The sequence below is a fragment of the Phocoena phocoena genome, chromosome 14 (assembly GCF_963924675.1).
Source record: "Phocoena phocoena chromosome 14, mPhoPho1.1, whole genome shotgun sequence".
Taxonomy (NCBI): domain Eukaryota; kingdom Metazoa; phylum Chordata; class Mammalia; order Artiodactyla; family Phocoenidae; genus Phocoena; species Phocoena phocoena.
Window position 1 is genome coordinate 69,669,500 of NC_089232.1, and position 21,542 is coordinate 69,691,041.

The 21,542-nt window shown below is 42.2% G+C and overlaps 1 protein-coding gene across 1 annotated transcript in view; it reads right to left on the reverse strand.

Moving 5' to 3' along the window:
- Positions 1 to 15,240, reverse strand: part of SELENOI (selenoprotein I) — a 37,871-nt gene extending 22,631 nt beyond the window's left edge. The window contains exon 1 of the mRNA XM_065891062.1: positions 15,184 to 15,240. Coding sequence (XP_065747134.1) covers positions 15,184 to 15,240 — 57 coding nt within the window. The remainder of the gene's footprint in view (positions 1 to 15,183) is intronic.
- Positions 15,241 to 21,542: the final 6,302 nt, after the last annotated feature.

Genomic DNA, 21,542 nt, shown 5'->3' on the forward strand with positions numbered 1-21,542 from the left:
CTAAAGCACAGGCTTAGTAGTTGTGGTGCATGGGCTTAGTTGCTCCACGGCATGTGGGATCTTCCTGGACCAGGGATCGAACCTGTGTCCCCTGCATTGGCAGGCAGATTCTTAACCCCTGCGCCACCAGGGAAGTCCCCAAATTCTCAAGTTTTAACTCTATTTCAGGAGACCAGTAGAAGTATGAAAAGATTATAGAACTCAGTACAAATAGGTCAGTTTGCCTAACTGCATTTTTTACCTTTAATAATAATAGCAGATAAGCTTAAGTATAACAAGGAAATCTAATATGAGATTACAAAAGGTAGCAAACAGTAAACCTAAAGAGCACTCTGTGCTCTAGCCTTACACACTTGAGTATTTTTCAAGGTCACATATCACTTGGTATAAACAAAGAAACTTGAAACTGTCTTGTGAATCAATAGGAGGAAAGAAGAATGAGTCACACCTTCCACATGCCTGAAAAAATAAGTAAAATTTTAAAGGAGCTAAACTAAATTTAGTTAATGCCTGTTAAATATATTATTTTCTATTGGAATGATGCTTTGGTATACACCAGAATATCTGAACAAGGTAATAATCACCTGTTTAAGGCCTGCAGGACTTGCTTGATCTACAATCTGTTGGGCCAGACTAATCCAGTGCCCTGGAGAAAGGCTTGAGAACCACAACCTGAGTTTGAGAATCATTCCAAGGCAGAATCTCAGAACCACAAGAGTTCAGGAGATACCTAGTTCTCACGTGCCTGCCCCTCACCTATGTGAATAGGTAAAACAGTCATCTAGCCTCTTTATTTTTTTCTTTAATTTATTTTATTTATTTATTTTTGGTTGCGTTGGGTCTTCGTTGCTATGCGCAGGGCTATCTCTAGTTGCGGCGAGCGGGGGCTACTCTTTGTTGTGGTGCGTGGGCTTCTCATTGCGGTGGCTTCTCTTGTTGCAGAGCACAGGCTCTAGGCGCGTGGGCTCAGTAGCTGTGGCACACGGGCTTCAGTAGTTGTGGCTCGCGGGCTCTAGAGCGCAGGCCAGCAGTTGTGGCGCATGGGCTTAGTTGCTCTGCGGCATGTGGGATCTTCCCGGACCAGGGCTCGAACCCATGTCGCCTGCATTGGCAGGCGGATTCTTAACCAGTGCGCCACCAGGGAAGCCCCTGGCCTCTTTATTTATTTTTTAATTTTTGGCTGCACTGCGCAGCATGCGGATCTTAGTTCCCCAACCAGGGATCAAACCAGCGTGGCCTGCAGTGGAAGCGTGGAGTCCCAACCACTGGACCGCCAGGGAAGTCCCTGGCCTCTTTTTAAATGCCTCTGGTTACCAAAAAGCTCATTACTTCTAGAAATAGCCCAATCCAATGTTAAAACAACTTTTCTATATGCTAACAAAATCCTCCCCTCGCCCCCTATTTCCTATCATGTTTTCAATTTCCCTAACAAAGCTAAGCAGACAAGGGTCCAATTTTTTTCCAAACAATAATGCTTCAAACATTTGAAGATGGCTCTGCCTGTCACACCTAAATCTTCTCTTCACCTGGTTAAAAAAATCTCATGTTCCTTTTGCTGTTACTCTCTTGCCAAAGTTTCACTCTCTTCATCATCTAGGTCTAATTCTCTAGACCAGAGGTTGGAAAGCTTTTTCTGGAAAAGGCCAGAGAGCAAATATTTTAGGCTTTGCAGGCCAAATGGTCTCTGTAACAATACTCAAAACTGCCACTGAAGCAGAAAGAAGTCACAGAAAATAAGAAAACAAAGAGGCATGCTGTGTTCCAATAAAACTTTATTCACAAAACAGGTGTCCGGGGGCTTCAGTTTGACAACCAGTGCTCCAGACAATCCATTTTGTTGTTAAACCAAAATAAAAGTGTGATCCAGGGCAAAAGGAATATTTCAAGTGGTGCATGAGCACAAAGGAGAACATGACTATAAGGTCTTCTTCCTCAACAACTTATTTCTGTAACAGATGCTCAACACAGTATTAATTTCCTGAGGCAACAAAGTCATACTGCAGACTTACACACACCTTCACAGCCACCCTACCCCCTCAGGCCTTTCTTATACAGACTGCAAAGTCACCTTTCTCTGCGTTAATATGACGCTGACTGTTGGAAACTAAGTGTAAGACCCTATATTTACCATTTTAACATTTCATCTTGCTAGAGTCCACTCATCTTTCTATCTCCTCCCATCTCCTCAGGGTCAGACTCAGTTATCCAAGGTACCAGCTCTGCCCCCCAAACTCTCAGCATGTAAAGCTGTCATGCTAGCAATGCCTTCACATAAGTCTCTGTAAAAATGCTGATCAAGGTAGAACTTCTAAACATTCCCCTCAAGATTGCTATTAATACATTTAGTCATTTATATTTGGGTGCAGGATTCCATACTGGCATCTATGGCAATTAGTCTATGTCACCCACGAGAAAAGATTTTCATAAAGTCTTAGTGAAATCCAGAATTATCTTAGATAATATTCTGTCAGACATTAGAAAGTTTCAAGACTTTTTTATTTTTAACTTCAGTACAAGTCAGGAAATAAAGCAGAGTTCATTCTTCATTCATTCATTCAGTGATGTCAACAGATAATTGTGACTGAGTGCCTATGACTGTGCCAGGCACTGTGCTAGGCCACCAGAAAGAGAATGGTGAACAAGACCAAACAGCTTCCTATGTTCACCAAGTGCAGTCTAGGGTGAGACGGATGCTAAGCAAGAAAACAAGTCGTAATCACAAGATGTGACCGATACTGTGAAGACAATAAACAAGGTGTTTGTATCAGAGGACCAGGGGGCTGGGAATGTGCCTGGTCAGGGTGCTCAGAGAAGGCTTTTCAGGGGAGGGGACACTTAAGCTGAGTCCTAGAAGATGAGAAGACAGGTAGAGCATGTACAAGACAGAACAGTGAGTCAAACAAGGGAGATCCTGAAGAGAACACGCTGCGGGAGATTCCATTTACATGAAGTTCAAAATCAGACAAAATTAATTTACGGCAAAAAGAGGTCATAATAGCAGTCTGGCGAGAGGGACTGAATGGGGGCCCTCCGAGATGCTAAAAATAATTCTTTATCATGGTGGTGGTTACATACATATACAAAATTCATCAAATTGTGTACTTAAGATCTGCGCGTTTGGATATAATTTATACCTTAAAAAGGAGAAAGAAAATAAAGAATATATGTGTGGCAGTGTGCGTGTGTGTGTGTGTGTGTGTGTGGTGTGTGTGTGGTTTATAGGTGTTGGGAGGGGGGCGTGCATGCCAAGATGCCTTCTAAGCAGAGGACAAAATGTAGAAGGACCACAAAGTGGAGGGAGGCCGATGGAGCTACAGCGTAGTGAGTGAGCAAGGAAGGGTGGTATGAAATGACACTGGAGCCGTGGGCAGACACCACCCAAAGGTCCACAGTGAGTTTTATTTTACCATAAGCCCAGTGCATATCCTGATTTATATTATTAAAGGATCCCACTGTCTACAGTGTAGAAAATGCACTCGGGGGGCGGGGGCAAAGGTGCAAAATAGTTATGAGACTGTTACAGTATACCAGGCAAGAGACGATTACAGGTTAGGCCAGGAGCAGTACAATGACTCTAAATTACTTCCAAAATATGCTATAAAGTGCCCGTTTTTGAGAAGGGCATTAGAAATGTGCCTCCTCTTAATTTAAGAAGGAAATTGGCTCTAACAAAAGGAAAACTATGGAAGCACTTCCCTGGACCTAAAAGTGTTTCCCTTATACATGTACTTGAAATCCTTTCTATATACTGATAAGAAAACTGACTGAACTGACACACCCTTGCACTAAATACAGAGTTTTGGACAACTTATTAATTAGACTGAGGCTAGTATCCCATGTAATACTAATACAGATGGTAATACTCTAACATCTATAAACAGATGCAGGTTTCCCTTGCTTTGTCTTCTAATCAATGTAAGGAGGATAAGTCTCCAACTATCAAATGATTTTTAATTCAAAGCCTGTCTTTACCCATTTGAAATATAAACTTTACACTTATAAAACATATTTTAGTTAACCACGGAAATCCATAAAGTATGGATTGAGTACAAGCTAATAATAGTTTATGAACAGCACTTACCGTTAATCATTTCAGATGTAAGCAAACTCAAAATGATGTTTCTGACTTTTTCAAATGATTCCCCAAATTCTTGAGTTCCAAATCATCCATGTTTTTAGGAATGAAAGGCAGGATAGTCACAAAGAACCAATTTTAGTTCACAACTGGGTTCACAGTATGAAGTTACTTATTGCTCATACCAACTTTGCAGACATAATGAAAGAAACACATTATCAACCTTTCTTAAGAACTCTGGAGAGAGAAAAGAAATGTCAGCTCTCTTCTCTCCCCCTGCACAGTGAAGCTCAGTGTCTGGTGTGGTACTGGTATGGTATGGAGGCCAGTCCCTTGCTGACAGGTCTCATGACTCAGTCATGTTTAGGCTTAAGTCTTTACAGGGGCAGGATCCATTGTGGCCAACATGTGCTCTACCACTCCTGGAGCAGAGTTCTTTAGCAATGGCATTCCAAGTCTCTGGGCCAGTCACTTAAGCAAAAAACATAAAACAAAAGATCCCAATTATTAAAAATTGTTATTTACGCAACAAATATCAAGGCAGTCAGAAGAGCTGCCTTCACATACAAACGTGGGACTCACTGAGCACTGGTATTTAAAGAAGCAGTTAAGAGAACGGAGAAAGCTTCCCGACCTGATCCTTTCTGCATCTGGAACATAGTAGGAGTTCAGTAAACATATCTGAGTGTTTGCACATATGAATGAATAAATGCATGAACTACTCTGCATGTTTAATGGCAGTATAGAGTGACTCCCTCAGTGATGACAGGAACTCTTTTCCCCCGGGAACTAGTCTACAGCAACTTTTCACTTCACAAGGGGAAGCTGCTCTTACTCTCCCCCTACTAATAACACCATGTCTACATGTGTATGTTTTATAGTTTCCAAAGTACAATTACATTTGTTCTCTTATTTGATATTGTAAAATAGATAAGGTAGATTATTCCTCCCTATTTTACAGATGAAGAAACTATAAAATTCAGGGATTAACAGCTAATAAGCAGGAAGGTCTAAACTGTAAATCCTTTATGAATCATCTTGGAACATTTCTGCGAAATGGATCACTTTGCTTTAATCCAGACTACCCGCTCCTGGCTCAAGTACAATCATGAGCTACCCAGATCCACTACACTGAAACTGTTATTAACACAGTATCCTCCAATACACATTCTTCGGTCTTCCAATTTGTGGCGGACACATCCTAAGGTAATCCTGAGAGAGTCGAGCCCTTTTATAATCAACCCCCTCCTATTGATGGTTCAGTCGTTCCCCTGAGGGTGGAACCTGTAACTTGCTTCTAACGAACAGAATATAGTGAAGGTGATCGATGTCACTGCCTTGATTGAGAGAACATTATAGGGCAAAGGTGATGAGGTGTCCCTTCCAGGATATAGTTCATTACCTAAGACTCCATCTTAACAGTTTGGAGAAGAGTCTCCCATTGACCTTGAAGAAGCAAACAGCAACGTTATGAACCGCCTATGGTGAAGGCCATGTGGCCAGAAAAGTGGGCAACTACTAGGAGCCGAGAGCCTCAGCCCTACAACTGGAAAGAACTGAATCTGCCAACAACCACATGAGCCTGGAGGAGGACCCCAAACTCCAGATGGGAGCACAGCCCACCTGACACCTTCACTGCAGGCTGGCGAGACCTCAAGCAGAGGAGCCAGGTAACTGGTGCCCTGACTCACAGAAACTGTGAGACAAAAGTCTGTGGTAATTTGTTATCCAGTGATAGAAAACTAATATCCAATACTGAAAGCACTGCAACATCCTCTTTTCTAGTAAGAGATACCTCGAGGCTCCTATCCACAAAATCAAGACTACCTGATACTTGAGGGTTAATATATGAACATTACGGTAATATAGCTTCTTACTCCTTTACATTCGTTTCTTGGTTTTATTAACTGCTCTTCAATATAATGGAATATTTCTCTGATGAGGTGCTTCTCAAAATGTAGTTGCCAAACGGAGTGCAAATTCTTGGGCCCTACCCTAAATACACAGAATCAGACAGCCTGGGGGTAGGGCCCAGCAATCTGTCTCTTAACAAACGCCCCAGTTGATTCTGAGGCACCCTCAAGTCTGAGGGCCACTGCTCTGGTGAAAACAAATGTGAATGACACTCCTGCAAACTCCTCAGCTGAAGGAAAAGCCACACCACCAGCTTAGTGGTCAACACCTAAACCTCCTGATGGCAACTTCAACTACTGCACTGCGAGCAAGAGACCAGGTGTAATAAAATTCAGCAGGTACTCACTAAACGCAAGGCACTGTGCTTGTAATAATCTACCAAGAAAGAAAAACACCAAATCGAACTGAAAATGAAAAAAGGGGGGGGCATTATATTAACCCTAAGACAGAAACTGAAAGTTTCTTAAAGTACTTTTTAATCAATACAAGACTTTAAGAACTACACCCACAGAGGACATGACTCAGTGGACAATGAGATCCCACTTCCGTGAATACTGTCATTTATATCTGCTAACGAATCAGAGGAGAGAAGGTGGTGAGAGACGACTGGAGAAGAACTAGAGCAGTAAGACAAGAACAAGCATGTCCTGATGACAAACGTTTGCTTGCTAGACTTAAACAACATATAATAAACTAACAAGAGATGAGAAGATAAGACAAAAGGAGGGGTCGTTTAGTGAAGGGACTTGAAATCCTTGCTGAGGAATCTCGACATCAAACACATGATAAATATGTGGGAGGTACTGCAGATTCATAAATAGGAAAGTGGTATTTGAAAAAATTTACTTACTCTTCCTTTGCTGAAACATCCTTTCTCTTGGTATAACGTCTTTGGGTGTGAGTATGTGTGTATATGTTGTATGACAGTTAAACGTTCACAAGCAGGGAAGCACAAATGTCAAGTTTTATTTTTTATTTACTTAACACTAACACAGCACTAAGTGCCAGGCACTTTACAAATATTAACACATTCAATTTTGACAATGATCCTATGAGGCAGGTGCTACCCCATTTCACAGATGAGGAAACCCGGTTAGAGAGACTAAGTTATGCTCAAGACTGCAAAGCTCGGATGCGGGTTCTATTTAACTCAGTATCAGTCCCAAAGCTAATTAGTTAATCAAAAGCCATTTACCGCAATTAGAGCTAATAGTGAATGAAATGTTCTTAATAGTCAACTAAATATAAGACTAGCAAATACAAGCCCACTTGTCCCTACGAATAATTTAAAACTGGGGGAAGAGAAAACAAAGTCAGTTCTTCCTTTTTCACTGTACATTTTCCCCATCTGTAAACATTAGACACAAACCCAATTAAGCACGTCACTGAAGGTCTTTATTCTAATGTTTATATCTTTTGCACAAAACACCCAGTAACTACAAAGCAGAGTTTATACGTCATTCTTAGAATTGAGAGGCAACATAGCATGAAGAACATGGACTCCGGACACAGAATGCCTGGGTTCAAATCTCAGCTGTGGGACCTTGAGCAAGTTACTTAAACACTGTGTCTCAGTAAAATGGGGTAAATAATAGTTCCTCTACCTCACAAAGCACTTGTGAATATTAAATGAGACAATATATGTAGAGCCCTTAAAGAACGCCTGGCATATAGTAAGTGCTATATGAATGTTTGCCATCATTATCATTATCACTATTGGGTATTTACAATGACGTTGCTCTTGCCATTGCAACCTCCCCTCACTGAGCTCATTAGGCTCGGCCTGGTGCCTCACACACCTTCCACTTCCTTGTGCCTCTAATTTAGCATGATCCGCCCAGGCTCTGTGCCTTGGTTCCCATCAGACTCTGACTGAAACATCTTTCCCCTCTCTCCCTTATGTGCCGGGCAAATTCTCATTCAGCAGAGAAGTTCTTGACATTTAAGCATTTCAGCAGTTACAAAAGCAAGCCATCAGCAGTGAACTGATGCTTCAGAAAGTAGTTTAAGAACCAATTCGTTTCTTCCAAATAGCACCTAGAAATGGAGTAACCTTCTACCTAACAATCTCTCTCTCTCTCACTCTGCAGAAGTTTCCCATCCATTTTTCTCTCACTTCTTCTGAAAGATTCCTGTCTCTGCCAACTGCAAAAATAATTCTTTCTATGAGACATTTGTAAATCTATATCTAAGACAACTAAAATACTTTTCAAGCCTTACTAACGTACTTACAAGTGGGAGAGGCCAGTTTCCCACATCTACTCAAGGAGACCAAGGCACAGCTAAAGATAAGTTATGCTTAACTGTAACATATCTAGCTAATGCCATAATTAACACATTATATCGTAGTCGGCCTGCAGTCATAACAAGTGAAAATCAAAAGATCAGGAATTTCTCATGTTTCCCCTGTGACTCTGGAGGAAAAGTGTTCTAGTCTTTGAAATCATTACAGAAACAGTCCTCTAATGGGGGACATTTCATCCACAAATGATATGTCTCTAGAACATGAAATTTTCTTTGTTTTAATTCCAAGTCCAAAAACCACACCTTCCAAGAGAAGTCTACCCCATGGTCCTGTCCAAGAGAAGTGCCCTGTGCAAAAGATTGCTGTTATTCTGCCAGATTCAGCATCATTCATCATTTAAATTATAACTTTGCTTCTGTTCTGTAAGGACCAATCCCGTATGAGTTAGGTTACTGATGAGATATTAATAAAATACCTCCTCACTGAAATATCAAGAGGATTAACTCTTAGACTCAACAAATGCTGGGTGCCATTATTACCAATGAGTTAATGCTTCACAAAACCCCTATCTCAGTGACTCCACCCAATCATCCTACTAGAACCTGAGTCATCCCAGACTCCTCCGCATCTTTTACCTTCACCCCCTCCAGCTAGTCAGTTACTGCGTTCTGTCAATTTAAAATCTTAAATCAAGCATCACAATCAAATGTACATAGGGGGAAAAAATGTACATAGGGATCAGGCAGGTAAACTGAACAAAGCAGACCTGCGTGGAGCACAGGGACTGGTAGGGAAATGGCACACTAGAGAGCAAATACCCTGTTGTTGTTTTTTAACATCTTTATTGGAGTATAATTGCTTTACAATGGTGTGTTAGCTTCTGCTGTATAACAAAGTGAATCAGCTATACGTATACATATATCCCCATATCTCCTCCCTCTTCTGTCTCCCTCCCACCCTCCCTATCCCACTCCTCTAGGTGGTCACAGACCACCGAGCTGATCTCCCTGTGCTATGTGGCTGCTTCCCACTAGCTATCTATTTTACGTTTGGTAGTGTATATATGTCCACGCCACTCTCTCACTTTGTCACAGCTTACCCTTCCCCCTCCCCATATCCTCAAGTCCATTCTCTAGTAGGTCTGTGTCTTTATTCCCGTCTTACCCCTAGGTTCTTCATGACCTTTTTTTTTTTTCTTAGATTCCATACATATGTGTTAGCATACGGTATTTGTTTTTCTCTTTCTGACTTACTTCACTCTGTATGACAGATTCTAGGTCCATCCACCTCACTACAAATAACTCAATTTCGTTTCTTTTTATGGCTGAGTAATATTCCATTGTATATATGTGCCACATCTTCTTTATCCATTCATCCGATGATGGACACTTAGGTTGCTTCCATGTCCTGACTATTGTAAATAGAGCTGCAGTGAACATTTTGGTACATGACTCTTTTTGAATTATAGTTTTCTCAGGGTATATGCCCAGTAGTGGGATTGCTGGGTCGTATGGTAGTTCTATCTGTAGTTTTTTAAGGAAGCTCCACACTGTTCTCCATAGTGGCTGTATCACAAATACCCTTTTTGAAGAGGGCAAGCACTATTCAGCTTCAGGAGATTCTTGTCAGGAAGAAGTTCAGGGCCTATGTTATCCACTATTTTAGTTTTTCAAGAGAATCCAGAAATCTGGGCTTTTATGGGGAAGATACTAATTTTTGAAACAAAGTAGGTGTGAGCCAAATTAAATATATCTGCTGGCCAAATTCAGTGGGCAGGTTAACCAGTTCTGACCTCCTTTAGATTCCCATCTACCCTTCTATCCCCACTGCTTTGATTCAAGCCTTCCTCATTTCTGACCCAATTTTATCTGGGAGGATCCTAAAAGGTCTCCAGATCACCCCTACCTCCCCTGCTCTCCATTCATTTTCTAGTTGCCAGGGTGAGCTTCCTAAAATTAAAATCTGATCCTGTTTAAAATTTGTAAGTGGCTCCCCAAACCTATAGCATTACCATGTACCTAAGAACCACCTGAGGTATGTGTCTAACATGAATATCACAGCAACCTACCCGATCTGAACCTCCCAAAATGGACCTAGAAATTGGCTAAACACTTTCCCCAGGTGATTCTAAAGCCAATAGTCCTTGGACCACAGAAACAATGATCTACAGGGTAAAATCCAGAAATCCTTTACATCAAATCATCCCCCTCTGAGGGGGCCCCACCTCCCTCTCCAGTCTCTTCTCTGGACACTCCACCACTAAGTCCCAACACCTAACATCTTACGGTTCCCAGAAAATACTCTCAGGCCTCAACCCCTGTGCACTCACCCCACTGCTCTCCAGTTCTGGGATGCCTTTTCTCCCCTCTTCACCTGGTAAGAACTGGGGCCTACTCAGCTTCATCCTCTAGACTGAGCTCTGCCTTCCCCTCCATCCCCTCTCTGAAGCCTTTCTCAGCTTTAACCCTTACTCCCTGGAGCTGCTTCCTTCCCTCCCACAGCACCCAACACTTACCTAATTGTATTTATTAATTATTTATATCTGTTTATTTCCTTGCCCATATGCCACCAAACTGAGTTCCTTGAAGTCAGGAATTCTAGCTCAGCTTAATTTTGCAGCCCCAGTGCCACGTCTGACCCAGAGCAGGCCCTGAATAAATGCTTACTGAATAAACAAAATCAAACTGCATGAACCAGTAAGGGTGCAGGCCAGATTCCAGTTCTTTAGCGTTACCTTCAAGATGTATGCTGCCTCTCCTTCCCACCTAAATTCACAATTATCACAATTCCTGTAATCAGGCTATTGTTGACAGTCAAGTTAATTAACTCCCATAATAGCAGAAACCAATTCATCATAAAATTATATTCTTGAAACCAAACAAGATATTGCACAGAACACTTCCTCTCTGAAGCAAAATGATATGATACAATTTGAAACTAGCTGTTACACTATCAATTAAAGCTAAGCCTTCCTTAGGTCAGATTAGGTATACCACAATAGAAGTTTCACCCTTAGATAAGTGGGGAAATCCTTCAACTAAAGATAGGGTAAGAAGAGAGAAGGAATGATAAGCCTCATGAGAGTGAAATCCCTCAACATAACCGTCTGAAGGTACATTAATAAGCAACAGAGAACAATGGTGGTTAAACTTTCTACATCTTCACATTCAAAATACAAAAGTATCCTTCCAATTCCCAGGAGATGTACAGCTCCATTTTACCATACTTCCAAAATGGTTTTTATTCTTTTACACTTGCATTCCTTCAACAAATATTTGTCAAATGCCTACTCTGTTCATGTGCCAGACCTTGGTCACACTGAACAAGAGAGCTGTAGGATGTGCCCTCCCAGAGCTCATATCCTAACAGAGAGGGCAGACACTCAACTAATTATTCAACTGTTTGATGAGGCTGGGGTAACACAATGAAGAACACAAGTGTTTAGAGAGCATATAACACAGAATCCATCCCATGCTTTCTTCTATACTCAAAATCAATTGTCTTAACAGTTTCTTACTACAGAAACCTAATTACTACTGTATGTGTGCGCTCCTTTCAGGAGTTATTCTGAATAACCGCCAGGTTTCCAACTGTAGCTCCTCAGATGTACCTCTAGGGAAGATAAAGAAATTAAACTGGTTCAAAAGTAATTTTTCCACCAGCTGCTTTTATAGTACCAATTTTTCTCTACAACTCTTTGTTTTAATACACAGGGTCACATCAGGGAATAAAAATCTCTTTTGAGTGTTTTGGGTCTTTACCCATTTATGGGATGATCTTCCAAAGCTGTTTTAATGCGATCAGCATTTACAAAGCACTCACTGTCGAAGCCCACATAATGGGAATGGGTGATCTTCAGGAAGCAAAGGTCTCTAGGTGCAATTCATGTTCCAGTTAAACTGACCACACAGACTTTTTTCCTTTGGACCTTTGGATTCATATTTTTTTAATATGAACGCAGTACTGAGTAAAGAACCTTCTACTAGAAGACGTTTAGGTTATAATTTTGTGCCACACACCCCCACCCCCAGTTTTTTAAAGGAAGCCTCAATAAACTACGTTTTAGTGAACATTGGATGCTGGCTAAATTGACCTTTGTTTTCCAAGATGATAGGAAATCTGCTCTCAGACACAGGAAGTGAGTCAGATAACAGAAGAGGGAAAAATAGGAATGGAAAAATCACACTAAAATTTTCTGTAAATTAGGACACCTATCTAGTCGGAAATACAAATCTAGGAAAGACAGCTTATAAAAGAAAAAAAAAGAAGATTCCCTATTACAGACAATGCTGCAAATGAAACAGCTGTCTACTGGTACCTACTAGAAAGCCAGATCCTAGTAAGGAAGAAAAAGTTTTATATTTATATAAAAAGTCAATATTTACAGTGCAGAAGAGGTAACAGAAAGGTGGTAGAGCTTAAGGGAAAACAAGAGGTATCTAGGTTAACAACCTTCTTTAGTGAAAGCCCTGCACTGGGTTAAATTTCGACTTAAAACTTTCAGACAAGTCAGCACCTCAGTTCAAACTGGTATGGTACCACATTGCTTGAAAGCAGAGGAACTGTACTACGTGACCTTGTAAGGTCTCTTACAGTTATCCCAATTCCAGTTTGACAAGATCCACTATGACTCTTCTCAGTTATCCATTCATTCCACAGATGTTTACTGGATGCCTACGCACAGAAGCACTGTGCTCAGGTCATGGCGATCCATAAGACAAGTCTAACCACTTGGGTACTGCATTCTAACGGGGAGACACCTAAAGAACTATTCCATAAAGGAGCAGAGGGTACTGTGAGAGCACACTTAAGGGAAATGAGATACTTAGAGAATGCTTCTCTGAGGAATATTTAAGATGTGAAGATGAACATAAATGGGCAGCTACATTCCTGGCAGACGTAACAACATTACTTGAAGATCTGAAAAAAAGGGGACGAGGGAGATGGCTGCTAATGTTGGGAGGGGTAGACAGTGAGTGGCATGACATGAAGCTGATGACACAGACAGACAAGGGCCAGGTCATTCAGAGCCATGCAGATCATGTTCTGGATTTTCGGACTTCATTCCAAGAGCAAAGGGAAGACAATGGAGGATTTTAAGCAAAGGAGTGATGTGACCAGATGTACATTTTTTGAAAAGATCACTACGAAGCATAGAGAAAGAACTGGAAGGGCAAAAGTGGAGGTGCGCAAGCAACCATATCAAGTAGTATCGGATTATAACCCAAAGTGTAAAAGAAATATCCATGAATTCATACTGATATAAATAAATCATTGAATAAATATACATTGGGAAGAAAAGATAAATCTTCCACGCAGAAATCCAAATAAATTATGTCAACACTCTGCCCTCAAGGAGGCGCACCATAACTCTCCTCTCCTTAAGTGAGGGCTGCGCATACTGACTTCCTTTCAAAGAGAAACCTGACAAACACTACCTCAGCAAGGTGATCAAAGTCAACATCAACAGTGATAAGTCATGCCGATGGCATGATGACATGTACTCTTCTCACAACGAGAAAGGCACTTCAACCCTGTGGTCTTCCCCCCCAAACCCCATGACCCTTGTCTAATCATGAGAAAAACATCAGACAAATCCCAATTGAGGGACATTCTACACAATACCTGACCAGAACTCCTCAAAACTGTCAAGGTTATCAAAAACAAGAAAAGTCTGAGAAATTGTCATAGCCAAGAGGAGCCTTGAGACATGATGAGTAAATGTGATGTGGTACTCTGGATGAGATCCCAGAACAGAGAAAGAACGTCAGGTGAAAACTAAGGAGATCTGAATAAAGTATGTGCATACGTTAATAATAATGTGTAAATATCGGTTCATTAATTGTGACAAATGTACCATAAGATGTTAATAACAGGGAAAACCGGGTGTGGAGTATATGGGAACTCTGTATGCACGATCTTCACAATTTTTCTGTAAATCTATTCTAAAATATTCTAGAACCATTCTAAAATTAAAAGATTAAAGTATATCTGGGGAGAGTGGTAATGGAACCATCTTCCTACCTTAGGCTAAAAATGACAGAACATACAGGACCCGGTGATTCACCGGCTGGTGGGTGGGGTAGAGGACTCAGTAGTGAAAGCGACTCAGGTAGCAAGGACGAAAGGTTACTGCCCAGATGTGGGGCTTGGGCAACTGACTGGACGGATAGTGGAGTCATTCACTGATAAGGGAGTCGTGGAGGAGAACCGTACGTGAAGGAAAGTGAACAACCAGCATTTACTGGAGGCCCATTCTGTACTAGGCGCTTCTCCAATTCCCATAATCATTCTGCATCGTAGAGACTATTATTTGGCCCAAAGCCAAATAAAGAAATTAGATTCTGGTATCAGGTTCGGTATCGGGTTTATATGTACTCCAAAGCCCGCGCTCTTTCCACTACACAGTTCCAGTTCCTGCCTGTGCACACGTACTTCACTGGCCGCCCAGGCGCCTCTTTGCTGGGAGTGGAAGCGAGCGCATCAGCAGTTTGGCCCCAGCAGTCACTCTCCCTCCCCGGGCCTCATGTGCCAAATGATTCTCTCCATCTCCGAAGTTGAACGCAAGAGAGCCGAGTAGAAACTTCTTCATTAAAATGAAGACAATTAAGACACCACAGAAGGGAACTGCATCACCTCTCAGGGGACTAAAAATAATAATAATAACGAAGTAAAGAAGCGAAGGGAATTCTCTCGCTCCACTCTCGTCGACCGGTCTCCTAAGGAAAAGGCAATCCCCCGGGAGGGTACCGAGTTGGAGCGGCGGGCCTAGGATGCTCCCACGCTCCCCGACCCCAAAGCCCCAGCACTCGGCAGGACCCACGGAGAAACTCCCGCCAGCCTGCCCGGAGCCACGCGGCACAAGGTGACACGGACCGCGCCGGCCCCTTAGGCGCCTAGGAGAGGCCGGGACCAGCAGGGAGAGTGGCGTCCGCGGGGCCCGCGCTACCTTGTACTTATCAAAGCCGGCCAGCTGCTCCGGGCTCACGTATTCGTAACCAGCCATGACGACGCGAACACTAGCGCCCACTCGGCAGCGACGCTCCACGACGAGATGGGGAAACACGAGCACCACACCAGCTGGGCAAGACTGGGAAGACCTGGGCTGGCAAAGGAGCTGGAAAAGCCGTGCTCCGCCCACCGCGCACGCGTAACCACCCCAGCCACTTCCGCCGCCTCCCAGAGCGCAAGCGCAGCCCCCACTTCTCCCCGCCCACCGAGGGGGTGTAGCTAGCAGGCTCACGCGGCTCCCCCTTCGCGCAGTCGCAGTCCAATCAGCGTAGATCGGGAGCCACTAAGTTCCGCCTTCTAGGCTTCCTCGTCGCTTTATTAGCTAGCGTCAAAATTGGTGAGTTGAGGTAAGGCAAGAGGGGAGGTGAAAGATCAGTTTCCCAGGAGGCCTTGCTCTTCGTCTTTGGGGTGTGCTGGCTGTGATGTGGCATCTGTGCCTGGGTAGAGATTTGGGGTTACCTTTTTAGTCTTGGGGGGTGGGGTAGGGTGATTGCGTGCGAATCAGTTCAGCAGTACCTCAGGAAAGAGGGCTTAGTTCCCCCAAGCCGTGAAGTAAAAGCAGACAAAGCGTCTGTGCCCAGCCCGCTTACAGCTCCTGGCACAGTGCGCTTCACGCAGTAGCTGAGTGAACGTAATTTGCTGTAGAGAAGCCAGTGAGAGGCTTTTTGCAGTCGGTAAAGGGGCGTGAAAGAGCTTTGGAGACAAGCCCCTAGGGACAGCGTTGTTTGTGAACCTTGGGCACACTCCGCTCTATTTATTGCTCTGTTCCAAATGAAGATTGCCAGTGTCTCCCGACCAGATAAAAACACTGATCCCTGAGTCTCTAGGGGTCCTTAAATGCGTTTGCAAGAAGTGCGTTTACATAACTGGAGACAATTATGGAAAGAACACTAGATCTATGGCTAGTGTGTATCAGACTAATAATAAAATTGAATAATGGTAATAGTTGCTACCGTTTATTGATCGCCTTATAGGTGGGGAAATTTACATAGCTTATCACCAACCCCTGTAACAACACGGTGAGAAACGGAAGGCATTTTACCCACTTTGCAGATTAGGAAATCAAAATTCAGACTACCTAACCTGACCAGGATCACTTAATTACACAGCTCGGAAATGGTCAACCCAAACTTGGTCTCTGGTATGGAAAGCCACCACATAAGGGAGCCTCTCAATCTCTCTGGGACTCTGAAACAAGGGCAATTATTTTGAGATCTCTTATGTTCTTTGCATTCATTCATTCAACAAATACTAATTGAGGACTCAATATATGTCAAGTATATTATTGTTTCTGCATATGTCTTACCTTCTAAACTTTAAGATTCTCACGAGATAGGGACTTCCCTGGTGGCGCAGTGGTTAAGAATCCACCTGCCAATGCAGGGGACACGGGTTCGAGCCCTGGTCCGGGAAGATCCCACATGCCACGGAGCAACTAAGCCCGTGCACCACAACTACTGAGCCTGCACTCTAGAGCCTGAGAGCCACAACTACTGAGCCCACGTGCCACAACTACTGAAGCCCACGCACCTAGAGCTCATGCTCCGCAACAAGAGAAGCCACCGCCATGAGAAGCCCGCACACCACAACAAAGAGCAGCCCCCACTCGCTGCAACTAGAGAAAACCCGTGCAGCAACGAAGACCCAACACAGCCAAAAATAAATAAATAAATAAAGATTCTTACGAGGTAATAGATATAAAACATCTATCATCATACTTGGGGCATGGTAGATGAGCAATAAATTTGGGTATTATTTTCCCTCACTTGCTCTAAGGGGAGGATTTGTATCTTATACAACCTAATTTTCCCCATGTCCCATAGCTTAGCAGCTTGCAAATGGTACATGGTCAACACATTCTGTTGAATGAGTGAGCAAAGATCTCTGATACACTGTGAGGTGCCCAGCTTTGAAAAGGACATTGGAAATGTGAACCTCCCTTTAAGAAGGAAGTTGGCTCTAATGAAAGGAAAACTATGAAACCACCTCCTTATAAAAGTATTTTCTTTGTGCAGGTACTGTATTTAAATCCTCTCTGTGTATTAATAAGAAAACTGAATTGGAATTTTAGACAAATCTGTTAATCAGACTGAAGCTATTCTCCCAAGTAATACACTATAGATTTCCTCTATTATGTGTTTCTTTTAATCGATATGGAGAGAAAAAATACTTGTATGATTTTTAATTTTTTTATAGAAATCCACTTTATTTTATTTTTGGCTGCGTTGGGTCTTCGTTGCTGCACACAGGCGTCCTCTAGATGTGGGGAGCGGGGGGTACTCTTCATTGCAGTGCGCGGGCCTCTCATCGTGGTGGCCTCTCGCGGAACACAAGCTCTAGGCATGCGGGCTCTAGAGCGCAGGCTCAGTAGTTGTGGCGCACGAGCTCTAGAGCGCAGGCTCAGTAGTTGTGGCGCCCAGGCTTAGTTGCTATGCAGCATGTGGGATCTTCCCGGACCAGGGCTCAAACCCCTGTCGCCTGCAGTGGCAGGCGAATTCTTAACCACTGCGCCACCAGGGAAGCCCTAAATGATTTTTAATATAAGACCTGTGGTTACGGATCTGGCATATAAACTTCATACTTGTAAAAGATATTTAGTTAATTGTGAAAAGCCATAAAATGTGACTTGAGTACATGCACCTAATAGTAGCTCATAAACTGCAGTTATTGTTAATCACTTCAGATGAAGCAAATTCAAAGTGACACTTCTGATTTTGTAAAATTTTTTCCTACCTCTCTAACATTTTCTTCAAAAGCAGTGTTTTAAAAAGAGCAGCTTTTAATTTTGTGAAAGCAGTTACAATTTGCTGCCTCTCTTCTGCAGAAGATTGTAACAAGTTTGAATCAATTATGAGTCAGTCTGAGAATTTCTGAACTAAAACATAACACAGAACTTTGTTTATACTTTGACATCTGTTACATACTGGCTGTGTGATCCTAGACAGCTTACTTCACCTAAACGTGTTCTTTCTCTCTTTTTTTTTAAATCACATTGAGTATTTATTTATTTATTTATTTATTGGCTGCGTTGGGTCTTTGTTGTTGCGCGCGGGCTTTCTCTAGTTGCGGTGAGTGGGGGCTATTCTTTGTCACGGTGCGCGGGCTTCTCATTGTGGTGGCTTCTCTTGTTGCGGAGCACGGGCTCTAGGCGCACGGGCTTCAGTGGTTGTGGCTTGTGGGCTCTAGAGTGCAGGCTCAGTAGTTGTGGTGCATGGGCTTAGTTGCTCTGCGACATGTGGGATCTTCCCGGACCAGGGCTGGAACCCGTGTCCCCTGCATTGGCAGGTGGATTCTTGACCACTGTGCCATCAGGGAAGTCACATAACATGTTCTCTTTTTTAAAGAGTGGGCATTAGACTAAATCTCTAAGATCCTATTTATCTCTGAAATTTAATTAAACTATATCATTTAACTTCTCTAAGACGAAATCAATTGATCTGTAAAGTGATCATAATTCTTGTCCTACCTTACAGTTATTTCATAGAGCACGTGAAGTGGTATGGCATAAGCCTGTTAAATTAAGCCCATACAAATATAAGATATTATTTTTTCCAAAACCCCATGAATTCTGGACCTGGGTGAGTTTTACCAGGTACTCTCACCCAGGAAGAGAAAATTGTTGAGTAAACAAGTTTGCCTTTGCAAGTGAATCACCTTCCCATCTCCTCTTTCCTGAATTCCATTCGAGGGCGCATTTATCCCTAAGGCAGCCCAGAGCTGCCAGGGACCACTTCATATTGGCCTGGCCAGTCCCTTCTTCTATACCCCATGCTGTCTCTTCCTTCTGCACCACAGTACTGAGCACAGTTTGCTATTGCTTGCTTCCTTGGTCTGCCTCCTCATCCACTGAAGTTCCTCTCTTCTTTATCTCATACACTCAGGGTCAGGCTTTTTGCCTTCCAGAATAATGATCATAAAAGATATTTGTGCTAGAACAATGTTATCAATTTCCTAATATAACCTGGGTTAGGGTGTGGGGGAAATGGTATAATTCCTACAATTCCTGTTTAACTTAGTCAGAAGTAAGACGGAGTCAGATAAATGGAGATATCTAGAAAATTGGGAGTTAGTTAAGGACTAATACAGTTAGTAACTCCAATATAAGTTATTAAAGACATAAAAATAGTCAAGACTTCCCAAGGAAGCTTGTAAAAAGATACTGATTGGGTTTTTATTTTTAAACAATGATAAAGCCTTATATTCATAAACTCAAAGCAGTTTGACATCTCACTAGATCATCCTAACAACCCTGCACCGTGGCTGGGTGGTTGTTCTAATTGTACAGAACAGAACAACAGAAGAATTACATTTGGGCAAGTTTTGGGGAAAACTTGCCCAAAAGTTTATGGTAAAACTGGAATAAGAGAACAGGTCATCAAACTTCTAGTTGAATAACTTTTCCACTGCACCATGCTTCTACGAGTTACCATGGTAAGATGTTTTAAAAAAGAAAATTCACAGGTTAGTTTTTAATCAAGTCTGGAGGGGGGGTGGAACTAGGAAAGAACCGAACAGAGTCATTATGTTGCTCGTTGTTTCTTAAAAATGGTATTCCCTGGCTAGCGTAAACCTTCTCAGGTTGGGTTTTGTCTGCCCGGTTTTTGCTGTGTTTTACATTTTTCAAAAATAATCCTACTAGGTAAGAATGTACTGAGTACTGTATTTGAGTGGGACAATCAAATGCTTTATCACAGAAAAGGGCTGTGCAGTATACTGAGTTTCAGCATAAAGTAGGGCTGCTCTGTACCTTCTACTTCCCATGTCAGTGGAGGAGGGTATTATCTCCATGATTCCGTGACTCATCATCCCACCCACCTCCATTGGTTCTCCAATGGTTCTCTGGCCATTTTTGTGCTCTTAACCTTTGAACACCACCAAGTCAGTGGTGTCAATAGTCATTCAAAACCAAAAGAAGCAGTGTAAAGATTCAGGGGGACCTGGAGGCCCAGTGTGATATGAGGTGAGAATAAAATCCAGACCCTCTATATACTTGCCATTCTTGTTTTGAAGATGAGTGATTATTTCTCTTGTAAATCCATTATTCATGAGCATGACTATTAAATAAAAGGAGAATTATTTTAAAAAACTGATCTCAGCAAAGTTTTACAGTGGGCAGAGTCTTATAGTCAGCATTCTCTGAAGTTCTGATAGTGACCCAACATCTGTATTTTCTGAGTAGAGAGACAATTGATACCTCTCCTACACACACATCCTCCTTCCCATTATTGCTACACTAAAATGGAAGTAAGAAATAAATAAATATTTTTTAAAAATAAAATAAAATGGAAGCAGAACTCTAGGTAAACCAAGTAGTAATCATTCAGATGGGCAGCCATAATGGTTTCACCCCTGTCATGCCTCTCTCCTTATTCCTGTTTGCCTCATCTAAGGTCGGGCCTGTAAATATAACCAAATGTAACCACTATTCATTTTTTTTTTCTTTCTTTCTTTCTTTCTATCTTTCTTTCTTCAATTTGAACATACAGCCAAGCAAGGGACTCCATTTTTGGGTAGGGATCATTTTTGTCTTCATGAAACTTTGAGATAATTGGAGTTGAGATGGATGGTTACTTAGTTTGGGTGGAAGAGAAAGATACTAGCAAAAACAAAACAAAACAAACAAACAAAAAACCCTAAGAGGAGCAAGCGAGTAGGAAAGTTTGCTGTGATCCATTTTCCTGTAAGAATCCTCAAAAACCTGGGGCAGGGATTGAGGTAATAGTTGCCAACATAGATATCTACTACCGTAAAGCTTTGAAATCTTTCGTGATATACCCAAGGCTGTGCAGCCTGCTTGACTAGAACTCTAGCAGAAGTTAGGGAACAAGACTTACAAATATGAAACAATGTATAAAAATAGCAACTTCATTATCTCTTCACGTGTCCTTGTTGAACATTAGCTGTGCACAAAATCCAGATACCATGACATACCTTGGAGATACAAAGTTGGATAAAACATGGACCCCAGGCAAGGAGTATATTACTACACTCTGTGAATGGCTGGTCTTATCCAATGCCCTGGCTCTTCACAGATGCCCCCTTTCTTCCTTCCTTCTCTCACCCCTCCTCTCCTTTTTAAAAATTCGCTTTTAAAGTCTCGGACAGAGAATTGACTTGAAGACAGGAAACAAATGGTTGGAATCAAAAGAAAATTAAGTAAAGACTTTGAGATTTCGTAGGAATTGACTTTGTATTTTGATGGAGTGCAGAAAAAACTCTGAGTATACTAATGACACGTAGCCTTTCATAAGGAAATGTTGTATTGGTAGGCATAAGCTGCAAGAAAACACACTTTAA